General features: G+C 53.5%; 1 protein-coding gene across 3 annotated transcripts in view; it reads right to left on the reverse strand.

Moving 5' to 3' along the window:
- The window catches only part of GRM4 (glutamate metabotropic receptor 4), a 171905-nt gene that overhangs the window by 47221 nt on the left and 109066 nt on the right, over positions 1–15618 (reverse strand). For all 3 annotated transcript variants that reach the window (XM_055329527.1, XM_055329525.1, XM_055329526.1), the window contains one exon: positions 12780–12996. In XM_055329527.1, coding sequence (XP_055185502.1) covers positions 12780–12996 — 217 coding nt within the window. The remainder of the gene's footprint in view (positions 1–12779; positions 12997–15618) is intronic.

Raw genomic sequence — 15618 nt, forward strand, 5'->3', positions numbered from 1 at the left:
TTCTCTCATTAATTCCTCCCAATCAGCCCACAGCTTAGGTGACCATTTTACAGATAAAGAAACTAAATCTCACAAGCCAGAGCCTCATCCTGGCTGCCTCCCTGTTCCCTTTTGGCAGCTTCTCTTCCCACCCCCTCCACCTTTCTAACTCTTTCTCCCACCTTCTGGGGTGACTGGCAAGTTGCCTCCTCTCTCTGAGCCCATTTCCCTCTCTGTAAAATGAGGCAGGCAAGGCAGGCTCTGGGAGATGGTAAATGGGACCCATGCTTCTTTCCCCCATTCTCAACTCAGCAGCCCAAGCTGTGTCCCTCTCCATCTTCATTCTCATCCCTCCCTCCCCTCTCCTCTTGCTTGTCACCTTGTCCTGCTTCCTCCTCCCATCCCAAGGCCTCCCTTGGGTCCCAAGATGTCTGTAAAATGGTCGTTAGCTTTCCTTCCGGCTCATTGAAAATGCGAATTTGCATAGAATACCCATATGATCATTCTGTCTACAGCAAAATGGGACATGAATATAAGGCACCATGCAAGTCAGGGAGAAAAGGGAGGACAGTCACAATGGGAAGGGCAGGAAGAGGCCAAATGCTCACCACTAGAGTCTCAGGCCTCAGAGTCAGCCCCCCTCAGGCCCTTCAGCCCTTTCTTGCCCTTTCTGATGGCTAATTCACCTGTTTTTTCATTCTTAACAGTAACCAGCAAAGTAGGGACTGCAATTATCCCCATTTTACAGATGGTGAAACTGATAGCCAAAGAGGAACAGTGGCCTGTCCAAAGACACCTACAGCAGGTCTGTGGCATTCCTGGGGGGCAGCACTCTCTGCCATGGACTAGACTCCCCCAACCCACATAGGCCTGCTGCTCTCACCAGAATGCTGCCCCTCCTCCCTCTCAGAAGGAAGAGGTCATGAAGAGCCACACCAGTCATGCAGTTCTTCTACCCAGAACAGCCCCTGCTCCTCTGGGACAGGCCCACCTTTTTTTAATTCTCCTCCCATCGCCCTCTCCTCACGGAAGCTTCCCCTCCTCAAAACAACCATTTAGCCAGGTGCAGAAATTTTTGGAGACAAATGTTTCCAAACCTCTTCTCCCAGCTATAGACAGTTGGCCCTTGAGCAACACGGGTTTGAACTGCGCAGGTCCACTTGTACGTGGATTTTTCTTGGTCCAGTAGAGTACTGTAAACATCTTTTCTCTTTCTTGTGATTTTCTGAGTGATATTTTCTCTTTTCTAGCTTGCTTTATTATAATATCACATACAAAATATGTGTTAACCAACTGTTTATGTTATCAGTAAAGTTTCTGGTCGACAGAAGGCAATTAGTAGTTAAGTTTTGAGAGAGTCAAAACTTATATACAGATTTTCGACAGCACAGGGGCCAGTACCCCTAACCCCTGTGCCGTTCAAGGATCAACTGTAATTACGTTTAGACCTGCCTCATCCCAAAAAGAATTTGCAGCAGTGCCCAAAAAGAAATATACTTGCCTAAAAAGAATTTGATAACAGAATTGAGGAGATAGAACCTCTACTCTATAGATGAGGCTTTGCTCAGCAGCCACAGACTGGCAGAGAACTGGCAGTTTGTTGGGACCAGAGCCAACCAGGGCTTCCCCCAGATGGCCCGCCTTGGGGCAATTGCCACTATCCGTGGTGCTGAACCCAGGTGTGCACGCGTGACCTCCCGTCCACATGCGATTTAGGAGCAAGTCCTTCGGGCTGGAGCTTCAAAATACACCCTAAATCTGTCCCTTATCATCAGCCTCACCCCAGTCTAAGCCAAATCACTTCTCACTTGGATGATGGCAATGGCCTCCTCACTTGCATTCCTGCCTCAGTGCCTCCCTCCACCCAGTCTGTTCCCCACACAAAGCCAGAAAGATTCTATTAATCTCAAGTCTGTTAACATCCCTCCTCTTCTCACAAACCTCCAATAGTTCCCATCTCATTCAGAACAAAATCTAAAGTTCTCCCAGTGGCCTACAAGGCCCCATGTGACCTGTCCCTCTTCTCTACTTCCCTCTACCTCACTCACTCTGCTGCTTCCTCTTGGCTATTCCCCAAATGCCAGGAAGCTTCCCACCTCAGGCCCTTTGCACTTGCTGGCTCCTCTGCCTGGGGCACTCTTCCCAGAGATCACAAGCCTCACTCTCTCACTGCATTTGGGGCTCTTCTCAAATGTCCATCTCTGCAGAAAGGCATTCCCTGACCACCTTATATGAGATAATCTCCCCTATCTGGCCCTCTCTGTCACTTACACTGATTTATTCTTCTCCATAGAATGTCATCAGCTCCTATCTAAAATTGTATTGATGCATTTACTTGTTTGTTATAAGCTCCTTTGGCCCTCTCCCCAAATGGGAGCTCACAAGGCCAAGGATCTTTGTCTGTTTGGTCCACTGCCATAGGCCCAGTGTCCTGGTTGAATGCCTGGCACACAGTAGGTGCTCAATAAATATTTATCCAGCAAATGAATGAATTACCACCCAAAGGCAAAAGATGAAGGGACTGAAGAGGAAGAGAAATCCCCCACTCCTCCTCACCAGCTACATCCCATGGAGCTGGCTCTGTGTAATTTAGAGGCCTAGACTCCATCTTTCTGAATCCCTAAGAACCCTAGGAACAAACACGAGGGGAGCTAGCATTGAAGAAGTGACTAGCAAGGGATGTGTCCCTCCCTATCTTTGGGGACTGTTAGACAGGGCCTCTCATAGGCTCATACACAGCCATCATGATGGTGACACCTGACCCACCTCCTACCACCGCCCCCCACACACACACACACACTCCATCAGAGGAACCCCTCTACCCTCTCCTCCTACTCTGGCTCTGAGCAGAACCTCGGGCCTTTCTTGGGGACAGTCCCTGTAGGTCCCTCCCTCTGGCTGACCCACCAGCATTTCCCTGGAGAAGGCCAGGTAAAAGGCAGGCTCTACTGCCTCAAAGAAGGCTCTACCTTCCTTCCCTCGAGCTCCAGAGTCACACAGACCTAAGTGTCAACCCCAGCTCTGCCACTGCCAAAGCAATGAGGGCCCAGGCAAGCCTGTGGGTAACCTGAGCCATACTTGCCTCTACTAAAAAAAAAGGGGACAAGTCTCAGAGTGGCTGTGTAGGGGCTCACACTGGGGCCAGAGCCTAGCAGCTTCCACGAGGACAGTTAATGAGATATCCCCAAGAACTATGTATATTAAAACAAAAGGAGATTCGGGGGTTTTCCCCAGGCCAGGCCAGCAGAGGAGCCAATGCAGGAGTCAGAGCCTGTTGGGGCTCAAAGACCCTGGGAAGGGGCTGGTGGACATAGAATAACAAGGCAAAAATGGCTATGAGCATCCCTCTGTGTATCCATGTGTGTGACCCCATTGAAGAAGGCACCCAGCACCTTCCTGGTCTTACTGATAAAGAACTGGAAGCTCAGAAAGGGAAAGGGACTAGCTTAAGGTCACACAAGGTAGAGGATGAGGCTGAGAGTCCCCCCTGCCCCAGGACACTCAGCAGCCCCATAGACGCCTGAAGCAGGAAGTCTCAGGGTAGAGAAGAAAGAAAACGGTGAGCTCACAGGGTCTTTCTAGAGCTGCAGGGAAAAAGCAGTCTGGAGCTTGCTTCAGCTGCATCTCCAAGGAGCTCAGAGTGAGATGGACCCCACCTCAGATGGGAAACAGGACTGGGGACCCCACCTCAGATGGGAAAACAGGATGAAATCCAATAGTCAGCCACCAGGTGCAGAGGGTTCATGTAAGTCAAGTCCCAAACCCGAGCAGGGAAAGGTCACTGGTCTTCACTGCTTGCTTTTTAACAAAAGGGAAGAGGTCAGAAGGGGTCAGGTTGCCATGCACAGTGCTCCTCTGTGGGCTCAGGTCCAGACCCAAGAACCAGACACACTGGCAGCTGAAGGCCAAGCCTATGGTATCCAGATTTTCATGCGATGAGGATGGACAGAAAAGCTAAGAGAGGCGAGTGAGGCATGCAGAGATGCATGCTGGGGGAACTCGCAGGTCCCCTAACCTATCACTTTCACAGTGGCCATCAAGCTGACACTCCAAGAGGGAAAGTGACTGGTTACACAGCCACCCAAAGACAGAGTCAGAACCAGACTGGGCCCCAGTGCCCCTACTCTGATTCGTCATGGTGACAATGGATGCACCTTTGGTAGCCTGGTGTTTCACTTAGGGACCAGACTGTGCTAAATGCCTTACACCAATTCATTCACTAAATGCTCACAGCAACCTAATGGGGGTACTATCCATATCCCCCTTTCATGAAGTAGAAACTGAAGCCCAAAGACCATAAGGGACTGCTCAAGGCGGTGCAGAGGCTGGCGGCAGAGCCAGCATCTGGGCTCTTAACCACTCCACTCTACTACAGCATCCAGAGGACAGGGTTCAGAAGGTCAAAGCCACAAAGGAGCTGCAATCCACAAAGGGAAGTTTTTTTAAACCCCAAAGAAATCTTCAAACGTGTTCCACAAAGGAGGCTGGTGAAAAAAAAATGTTGCTTCTTGTCCAAGAGGGCAGGGATGCAAATTCAGAGCAACAAGGGCTTGGTGTCTAATATTTTCTTCCTCCTGTAACTCCCATCAAGCTTAGAGGCAAACCCAGAATGGAGCACATCCCTGCTATGATAGGCCAGGGTGAACACATCAAAGACGGAATGGAGAAAGAAGGAAAAGTGACCCAATGCTACCCATACTAGGGGACTCACAAAATCAAGAGGTGTCAGTACCTTGCCAAAGGCCAGAGTGGCAGAGAAATCAGAGTGGACAGGCAAAGTCTCCAAGGCAGGCCAGGCAAGCTCGGGGTTATCTTCACAGCAATACGAAGATTGACCTGGCAATCACCGAGCAGTCACATTGATGCCAGCACCTTGCCAATCTCCAAGCACTGGCCAGGAGACTCAGCTGGCTCGTGGTAGGCCTCATGGGTTGGCAGGGGGTACCCATGCCAGGTCCACTTAATTTCCATCTATAGTAGAGTGACAGGCAGCAGACCAAGGCAGGGGAAGTCATGATGGGTCTCAAGTTCAATGAGGACTGACTACTAAGCTAGAATGGTGGGTACTGGCTGCAAGGTGGGGCCCACTTCCTTTCCGCATCCTTGGAAAATACATGGCTAGTGGGCAGGGCATACTGGGCCCCAGCTGCTGGGTCCCTGTACTGTGACTCCCGGAAGCAGCTGGGGGGAGAGTCCAGAGGTCTCCCCCTGAGAAGATGCTACAAGCTCATATATACCAAGCTAAAGCCAGCAGCAGGACCCCTCCCTGCTTCCAGCTCCCCAGCCCTTTTGCTAATGTCAACCACATTTCATCTGATTACATGCTCCAGGCTCTGTCCCTGTACAATTGGCCCAAATCATCCCTGAACCAAAAGACCAAACTCTGAAGTGCTACCATTTGATACCCATTCCTCTGGGTCTTCAGGGATGTCTTCTTTTCCAGCACTCCTCTGAGACCCTTTGCTTATGGAGAAAAATGCCTGGAGCCCAGGGCCATGGACTGTGAGGACACAGCCTGTAGGGGGCAGAGTTAGACACTGGAGATGAACTGATTACAGATGAGGGAAGGAGGGCCCAGAAGGACAGTGATGGGCCCAAGGACACAGGGCTGGTCATCTGCTGGCCCACATGTTCATTCCATAAACATCTATTAAGCTCCTGCTGTGTGCAAGGGAGGGCAAGGAGCACAGAACCAAGGAGCCCTTCCTTTCCCAGCCTCAAGAGGCCTAGAGTCAAATGGAAGAGGCCCAGGGAAAGTTCAGTAAGCACTGGGGTGGGTGTGCTTGAGGCTTCCCAGGTGGTGACCCCTGGGGACCATCATCCTCCCTCCTGGTGAGCATCTCTGCCTCCCAGGCAGGAAAGCAGATGACAGAAGCCCTCAGGGAGGCAGGGCCTTGGCCTGAGCCTTAAGGGCAGAGAGGACCCCCAGGGCCCTGAGCAAATGAGACACAGAAGGTGGAGACGGTGTGTGCTAATACCATCCCTTGGGTAAGCACACATGACCCCAACTGCCAAAAAAATTTTTAAATAGGATTGACTTGAAAAAAACTCTGTTCAGCTCCATGTCACACTACTCCCTGTCCCATGGCCATGAGGACCAGGCCAAGCCCCTCAGGGGGGTCCCACCTGCCTGACTCACTCCTACCTCCAGCCTCTTACTCATGCTGTTCCCCCAGCTGGCATGCCCTTCCCCTCCTCTTCACTTGTCTAAGCTATGTCATTGGGCCGGATCCCCTGCAGCCCTGGAGTATATCCCTTACTTTACCAGATGCATGGTAAACTCTACTGAGCCCCTACTGCATGCAGGGCAGGGCGTGAGGTCAGGTGGTACACTGCTCCCCTCACCCTACCCAGAGCCAGCAGGGCCCCTGGGACCTCTCCTCGCCTCACACAGGAGCTGCATACCTGGAGGGTGTGAAGCCCAGGCCAGCTGGGAAACTCAAGCAGGTCTGGAAAGCTCAGTGTCCTCCCCTTGCTGCCATCCAGGAAGAAAAAAAAAAAAACAAAAACACCCCCAAGCCAGGCACTGTAGCAAGAAATGAGAGGAAGCAGGGCCCCTCATGGCAGCCTGATGCACCTGCAGAGCAGCCCCAAGCTCTCATATCCCTGCTTCTGCCTCCGGGAAAGGATTCTGTCCTCGGGGAGTCAGAAGAGGGTCACTGGCCAGGGAGCTTAGTGGGAAGGGAGCTGGGGTCTCAGGGCCCCCGGACCTAAGCCCAGGTGCCTCTGCTCTGTCGACCTCAGTCTGTCCTTCTGCAGGTTGGGAGAACAACCTCAGGCCCCCTAGGAGAAGAGCTAAAGAAGGAAGCAGCTGGGGTGGAGTCTGTGATGGATCAGTCACTCGTTCCCCAGATATTTACTAGGCCGCTGCTATATGCTGGGGACTTGCTGGGGATGCAGCGGAGAGCAAAATGGGCAAAAAAAAAAAATCTCTGCCCTCATAGACCATAAACAAATATAAATTGATTTGTCAAGTGCTATAAGAAAAACAGAGCCAGGAACGGAATGGAGAGCAATGGGCCAGGGGAGGGGCTATAATACTGTGGTCAGAAAGGCCTCTTGATTATTTTTACATATTTAAACCACCAATAAATATTTTATTATATCAAACTTACCTACACATCAAATCCTTTCACATTCAATCTTTTCCCCATATCAATTACCATCTTATATACCACCCCATATACATATTCTCCTTTCTTCATTCATTATATTCATCATCATATCAATTCCCTTATACCCCTTCCTTTTCCCTTCTTCATCCTTCCAAACTTACCCCACCCTCTTCACACATTCACATTCTTCCCACACATTAAACCCTCACCCAACTCTATCACTCCCCCCCCCCCCTTATTCCCCCAAACTTATTCACACAACCCCCACCCCAATTCTAACAATTCTTCCCTATAAACCCCACAACCCTCCCCTCTCATCATCTTACCCCCTCTCATATCCCCACCCCCCCATTTATCTTATTCTCCTCCCAATATCCCCCTTCATCCTCCCCTTACCCCCAATCCTCCCAAAACTTATATATCCTTTCCCCAACCAATCCCATCCATACTCCTCCGCATTTTTCTCATTCGCCCCTCGCTCACGTCTCATACCCTACCCAGTTCCTCTCGGACCCACCCATATACATCCGTCCATCTACAATATGGGACCAACCGTTACACCTCTTTTCTCATATTCAAATCTCCCTCCTCACTTTTCAAAGGGGGACAGGGCTACCTCCCACCAGCGACGCTGGCAGCAACCATCCACTCCCTCCTCTCACAGCTGCCACATACGTATGCCACCACCACTTGCCTCTCCCACCTAAGCAATCCAATGCCCAGTACTGCCCCACCCCCCACCCAGAGGTGGAATTGCTCCCCAGAAAAGACCAGAACCAAACTCCCCAGGTAATCCCATGGAGATGCCCTTGTCAGGAGCTGACCTGTGTCCTTCCTGCCACATGCACTAGAGGTGGGGGGACCATCAGCTAGATTCAAATTCCACTCCTGCTATTCTTCCAGCTGTGTGTCCTCAGGGAACTTACAACTTCTCTGATCCTCAGTTTTGCCATCCGTGTAATGGGGTTGTCTTGAGAGCTAAATGAGTTAACATGTATGAAGTACACAAAAGGAGATCTGGTCCACAGAAGGGCTCCATCAATATTACCTACTACTACCATCCACTCTCCCATCACCCACATAGGAGGCCCTAGGATGCTACTCCTGTTTGACCTTAAGCAGACCTTAACTTCTCTGAGCCTCCATTTTCCTCATTCGTGAAATGGAGCCCTACAGGAAATAAACCAAGGCTCACATAGGGCCCCATGGGCAAAGAAAGGTTGTGGGGGTATAAGAATTTATACCCCAGACCCCACCCCTGAGAGGGCCCAGGATGGTGGAGGGAAGCACCCAGGGCAGGGCCATGTCTCATGGGTACCAACCCCTCATGTCTGGGTGACTCAGTCGCATTATCTCCAGAGCCCAGGCGGAGCCTGCTCTGCATGCCTAATCCCAACATCGGTTTCACTCCTGCCTCTCTGCCTTCCCCTCAGCACAGGCTCCCCCTGGCAAGGAGGAGGGAGTCCCGGCGTCCAAAGATGACGGGGAAGAGCACCAGACACCGCACGTGAGCACGCACACAGGCCCACCAGTCACATGTCCAGAAAATCACAAATGTGCACCCCCACCACCACGTGTGTCCTGCCCTCGCGGCTTCTGGAGCTCACCTGGCTGCCCTGTGGCTGCCAGACCAGCTGTCCCATAAGTACCAGCGGGCCTGGGCTCCTATGGCTTTGTCCCTAGCCTTGTCCCTGAACATGAACTACAGCTTCAGTTAGTGCCCAGCATGGTCCCCTCAGGCGTTCCAGCTCACCCGGGGCCTCGCCAGGAGTTGCCAGGCAATGGGGAGGCTGGTAGCCACCAGACCCCCCAATAATAACCCTCCGATATGTGTTCCTGGGCTCCCACATCTGTGGGCCAGAAGCATGTTCCACTCTGGTAGCAACCAGGTTTATCCTCATTTCACAGGTGAGAAACCCAAAACTGAGCAGCTGAGTGACTTTCCCGGGTTCTCACAGCCAATAGGTGGACAAGCCAGAGCCCAGATCTGCCTGCCAGAAGCTGCCCACTAGCCACATGCTGCCGCCTCTGCTACGCGGGCTGCGGGGAGACAGGCAGCATAGTGTTGAAAGGCCTGGGTGGGGGATCCCTGTGTGGCTTAGCGGTTGAGCGCTTTCCTTCGGCCCAGGGCGTGATCCTAGAGTCCTGGGATTAAGTCCCGTATCGGGCTCCCTGCATGGAGCCTGCTTCTCCCTCTGCCTGTGTCTCTGCCTCTCTCTCGCTCTCTCTCTGTCTCTCTCTCTCTGTGTGTCTCATGAATAAATAAATAAAATCTTAAAAAAAAAGAAAAGAAAAGAAAAGAAAAGAAAAGAAAAGGCCTGGGTGTGACAGTCACACTCCAAGGCCTGCTCCAACACCTCGCTGTGTGAGCCTGGGCAAGCCCCTCTGAGCCTCAGTTCCCCCATCTGTAAAATGGGAACAAAAAGACCAGCCCCCCACAGGGTTGTCACCAGGATTCATGATGGTGCAGGGAGGTTGCCTGGCACAGGGCAGGGCTCAGTCAAGGGCCACAGGAAGGTCTGGGGGCTGAGCCACAAGACTGAATGATCAAAGTAGGAGCACACAGCACTGATGGGGGCTGGGAAATGCAGGACCAGGGCTTCCTTTAAGCCCCAAGCCAATGGCCCAATCTGTGCTGGGTGCAATGCAAGAGCTCCCCACACAGAGGACAGAGCTGGGTTTCAGTTCCTGGTCCTCCATATCCTGGTTACGTGGTTGGGGAAATGACCTACTCTCTCTGGCCTTAGTTTCTTCTTTTATAAAATGGACACAACTGCGCTCCCCTGCAAGACCCCAAGCCCACACAACAGGCACCCAGGACTTGCTGGCCAAGCTCTCCCCTCAGCTCTGATGTGTGTCCTCAGCCTAGCAAGTGCACCCTCCCCTCTACTCTGCTCCCTGGCACTCCTCTGAGCAACTCACAGATGATTTATACTTCAGAGAGTGAATCAATACAATATACGGCCAAAGACATCTTTAATCTTTCACAGGGATTAGGCTACAAGGTACAGTGGCCTCTTTCTATAGGCCGCTCAATTCTGATTTCAATTTGGCCAGCTGGAGCACAGCTTTCTCTCTCCTTTTTCTTTTCACCACCTAAAGACGTTCCTCCAAATCAAGTTTCATTTTAGCAGGTGAGGTGGGGAGACCTAGCTGCCCATACCCGAGGGGAAGCCTAGCCAGGGCCCTGAGGCTGCAGGGGGACAAAAGGAGCTTTTAAGGACATGGAAGTTCAGGCCGGGTGGGAGGCCAGGCCCTCGGTGATGAGCGAGCACACAGAGGGCAGGGGTGCGGTGAGGGACACCTGTACCAGGCCAGGAGTGCCCCTGAGCTGCAGGTGCTGGCAGCACAGCTAGTTTTCTTATTTTTCTAGAATTCTTTGTTTTTAAACTTTTTTTAACAAGATATTTTTTGTGTGTGATTTTATTTATTTATTAGAGAGAGAGAGACAGAGATAGTGACAGAGAGCATTAGCAAGGAGGAGAGGGAGAAGCAGCTCCCCGCTGGGCAGGTAGCCAGATGCAGGCTCGATCCCAGGACCCTGGGACAAAGGCAGACGCCCAACTGTTCCAGCCACCCAGGCGCCCCTTTTTAAAAATCTTGAGTGGGCTTTATATTTTCTAGCCACCAAATGAGATGCTTGTGGAAAATTCAAACAGTAGTCTAAGTTTCAGCCAAAACACAAATACCTAGAGCTCATCCCAATCCCATGCTTCTCCCACTCTTAACACACCAGCAAGTGTCCCTCCAGGCTGTGTGTGTGTGTGTGTGTGTGTGTGTGTGTGTGTGACTGTCATCCCCCCATCCGTGGGAAAGGGGGGCAGAAGATGGAGCGATGAATACAAAAGCAGTTCTGACATCTCATCCTGGAGCCAGACAGCCTGGGTTCAAATCCCTTCTCCAACTCATACGTGGATGGCCTGATGCTGGTTTTCTTTCTCTCTATGCCTCACTTGCCTCACTTCCTCCCCTGTAAAATGGGGATATCCACCTCACAGGGTAGGGAGGATTCCCCAGGACCACAGGTGTGAAACAGGTGTTCAGCAGGGGCCAGGCATGTAGGGAGAGCTATGTAAGTGCTGGGAGTGGCTCCCGGGGCCCTATGGCTGGGTCTGAACACAACTGAACACTAAAGCTCTAGACCTTCTGTCCATCCCTCTAGCACCTTTGTTCCCAAAGCCTGTAGAGGTTACACCATAAACAGGGTGGTGGTGGGCTTGTTTGGGAAAGGATTCCAGCCAACGGGCAGAGCAAGGGATGGGGCTAGCCCAGAGAGAGGCACCCACCTCCGAGCAAAGCAGCAAAGGACCTGTAGGCAGCCAGAGGGAGGGGGCTGTGGCACCAGGGTCTGACACTACGGGGGGCGGGGGGCAGGGAGCTGCAGCCTGCCTGAGTTAGGTGGGAGTGGGACCCCTCCAGCCCATGCTGCCCTCTGCCTGGCCAGCTGCCGGAGCGGGGAGTGGCCTGGAGCCGCGGCCATCGGTCAGCGCCGCCCCACTTCCGTCCTCTCCACCAGGTTGCAGGCACCCGAGCTGCTCTGGCTGTACAATTAAAGGGGCTTATCTGAGATTTATAGCAGGATTATGTCCGCAGGGTGTTACCAACACCAGCCTTTGGATACTCTGTGGTCCTTAGGAAAAGCAATTAGAGTCCTGAGGTTATTCGGGTATAAATATACAGATGCCATCCTCCAAGGTCGAGGGCGCCACAATGAGCTATTTAGAGATAGAGCCTTGGGAGAGGCCAGGGGCCCCTCTGCGAGGAGCTGCCAGGAGGGGAAGAGCCTGTCTGCCTCCCCCGCACACCCCACCCGTGTGCAATGAACCATCCCGCTTGGCAAGGCTCACCCAGACCCAGGTGGAGCCCCCAACCCGGGGCCTGACCACAGCGGCTGGATGCACACCACCACCACCACCACCACCACCACCACCACCACCACCACGGCCCCAGGCAGCCTGCCCTCCTCAGCACTGTCAGAACTGAGCCTTGCAGTGCTGGGGGCTTCAGGCTTGCCTAGGTATTAACCCTTGTTATACCAGTCTCTTACCGCTTGCTGGTATCTAAAAGCGTTACTCCTGGAGCTTCTGAGGACAAGTAAGGGAATGGGGGGAGTTTAATGGGGGAAAGCTGGCTTGTGGTAAGGGTAGGGGGAGGCCTCCAGGAGAGCACATCACTTTCCCAGGTCCTCACATTCCCCCCACGGGCACCAACTTCCCTGAAGACACCAGGAACCAACACAGCCCTGCTGGCCCTGCCTCTCACTCCCACCACACAGCACAATCCTTCCAAGAACCTGCTGGTGGAGCCCCTGTCTCCTGGGTCCCTGAGACCCCCCACCCCCACCCCAGACAAAGCCACCTCCATCCCCACCCCTTCCCCTTCTCCATCTGCCTGAAAACAGCAGCCGTTCCACTGGATCCCATGCCAGGAAAATTGACACTCCCTCTGTCTGCCTGGCCACGCTGGCAAAAGTCATTCACATCCCCTCCTACCCCTGGGGGGTTACCCAGCCAGCTGGGGAGGTCACGGACTGCTCCCCAGGGCTCAGGGTGCTGAGGTCCCTGAGGGGAATGGCCCAGGGCAGGCAGGGCCCATGGCAGGACCCAGAGAGCAGCTCTTGGGCAGTGCTTGGCCACCAGGCCCTGACACCCGCCCCCCCCCCCTCCGGGCCCAAGCACGACTCACCATCCTCCCGGGACTTCTGGATAAAGGCCTCCACACCACTCTCACCATAGCTGCCTTCCGAGGCTAGCGTGGACACGTAGTTCCACTTGAGGGCACGGACGATGTCCACCATGGCCTGGGCCTGGTACGTGTCCGACGGGACCACACGGGAGAAGAAGTCGTAGCGGCTGTTGTCACTCAGGTCGGGGGCTGTGGAGGCGTAGCTGATCTGGGGGATCTGGGGGCGAGACGGGCCGCTGATAGGGCGGCTGGCACCCCCACCACGCCAGCCAACACCACACCACCACTCCACACCGACCTCCTTCCCATCCCCAGAGCCACAGGAGGTTGCGGGGAGACCCCTGATGCAGGCTGGATGGGTCCTAGCCCACTTGACAGAGGAGGAAACTGAGGCCCAGAGAGTGTGAGCACCTGGTTGGATGGCTGTCCCCTGGCTCCAGACCAGGGTCCCAATGCCTCCCACCTCCTCCTGGTCCCCCCCAGGCCTCCCCATGTCCTCCGCATCCCTGACAGGAATCAGACTGGCATCAGGGTGAGAAGTAACTGGTGCACCAGCATCAAACCCTCCTCTTCCAGAAAAGTGTTCCAACCAGCCTCACTGGGTCCTGTGAGGTCCTCACCACACACGCACATATGCATATGTGCACACACAGACACGCACACACACCAGAATCATAGAGTATTACACGTGTAAACACACACCAAGAGCCTCTGGGTGCCTCCATTTACACAAAGAACTGGAAGATCCCAGGAGCAGGTGTCCCCAGATGGACACCACAGCACAGCCCAAGGATGGGGTGGGGCTGAGGGTGTCAAGATAGACCCCTAGAGGTCATTTGGCCCATGACCTTCCCCCAGGCAGCCCCTCCTGTCACCACCCAGCGGACCCTGTCCCCACAGCTCCTTCGTGCTGCCTAGCTCAGAGGAGACAGAACCCAGGTCCCTGCTCTCCCACAGCCCTGCCCACCCCGTGGATGGACTCGCAGGAAGACAGAGTGTGTGGGGACCCCGGGAGGTCCCTCCCTCTGCAGCCTGCAACACAGGCCCCAGACAGGCCTCAGTGGCAGACTCCAGCCCCCTGCCTCCCGCCCCAGCTCTCCCAGCCACAGAGCACCTTTCTGCCCCCGCAGACCTCACCGAGGCCCTCTCGACACAAAGGTGAGCTGCAGAGCCCTTAAGCTGACCCTCTTCCTGTGGTTGATATCCAACCATTCCCGAAGGACAAACACCTCTCAGCCAGTCTGTGGCACCCTCAGTCGAGGGTGGGAAATGTTGCAGGGGGCGAGAGGATTTGGGGTGCACCCTGGACAAGTGGCTGCCCACCTGGCCTATACCTATGATGTCCCTACCCCCAGGGACAGCAGGGTCCACCTTCCACTAAGGACACCCATTGGGACAAGGACACGGCTCGGCCCCCCATGAAGCCCCCCAGATGGGTCCCAGTGAGCCCCTCATTGAACTCACTCAGGAGAAAGGTAAGGATGGGGTAGGAAGGACTGGTTTTCCAGAACTGGGGAGCCAACTAAATGTAACCCCAGGCCGTCTCACATAGTTCTTGTGGTCCTTCTAGGATGCCATGAAACCGCTGTGACGCTGTTTGTAATAGCAAACCTTTGGAAATAATCCGGTAAAAGAAGCCAGGGCCCCACAAGAAGTACTAATCGGCCGTGAAAAAGAACCCGGCAGCTTTCCATGCTTTCCATGCGCTGCTCTGGATAGCTCTCCAAGACCCGCAGCAGGAACCGAGCACCCAGACACAGCTCTGTGTGGGAGCGGCACCCTGCTTGTCGTGTGCGGGGGGCGGCACAGATTCTCACTCTCTGACACAACAGGGAAGCAGGTGGCTGGGGGGCAGGGTTGATGGGAGACCTTTCCCCTGATACCCTTTGTATATTTTGCATGTAGAATCATGCAAACATACCACCTGCTTGGAAAACAAATCACGCTAAAATCTTCCCTCTCCTACCTGTGTCGACAGCCTCCAAAAACTAGCCAGTCCTCTCTGCCTTGGAGAGCACTGAGCATGAACACAGCACCCTCTAGAAGTGGCCTCTGGTTGGAGAGTTGATGGTTAATTTTAGGAGTGTCGTTACTTTTAGGGTTGTAGGGGTTGGTTGGTGTTTAAGGGGCTATTATTCAGAGCAGTGTCTCAGCCTTGGCATTGTTAACATTTTGGGGGTGTAATTCTTTGTTGGGAGGCTGTTCTGGGCACTGAAGGATGTTTAGCAGCATCCCCATCCCCTACCCACTAGATGCCAGTGGCATACCCCTCCCCAAATTGTGACAACCAAAAATGTCTCTAGACATTGCCAAGGGTCCCCCAGGGTGCAGAACCAGTGCAGAACCCCTCCCCCAAGTGGGGACCTACTGTTTTAGAGATCTGTACAGAAACATTGAGGGATGCGGTGATACGATGAGGTCGCAGGTTTGCTTCAAAAGAACCACAGTGGGAGCACATGGAAGAAAGAATAATAGCCAAGAGCAGACAACTCAGTCCCACGTACACGGGGGCTCACCATGCCATTTGCTTTGTATGTGTCTGAAGTATCCATATTTAACAAATTTTTTTAAGGTTCTATTTATTTATCTTTACAAAGAGCACGAGAACGTGCACAAGCAAGGGGAGGGGCAGAAGGAGAGGAAGAAGCAGGCTCCCACCCAGCAGGGAGCCCGAGGCGGGGCTCGACCCCAGGACCCTGGGATCATGACCTGAACTGAAGCCAGATGCTTAACCAACTAAGCCACCCAGGTGCCCCTGTACTTAACAAGTTTCTAAGAATAAGACAAAATAAAACAGACGGCACTCCAGGGTCATCCCTCTGAACAGGAGAGCCCCGAA

Source organism: Nyctereutes procyonoides, unplaced genomic scaffold (genome assembly GCF_905146905.1).
Source record: "Nyctereutes procyonoides isolate TBG_1078 unplaced genomic scaffold, NYPRO_anot_genome, whole genome shotgun sequence".
Lineage (NCBI taxonomy): Eukaryota > Metazoa > Chordata > Mammalia > Carnivora > Canidae > Nyctereutes > Nyctereutes procyonoides.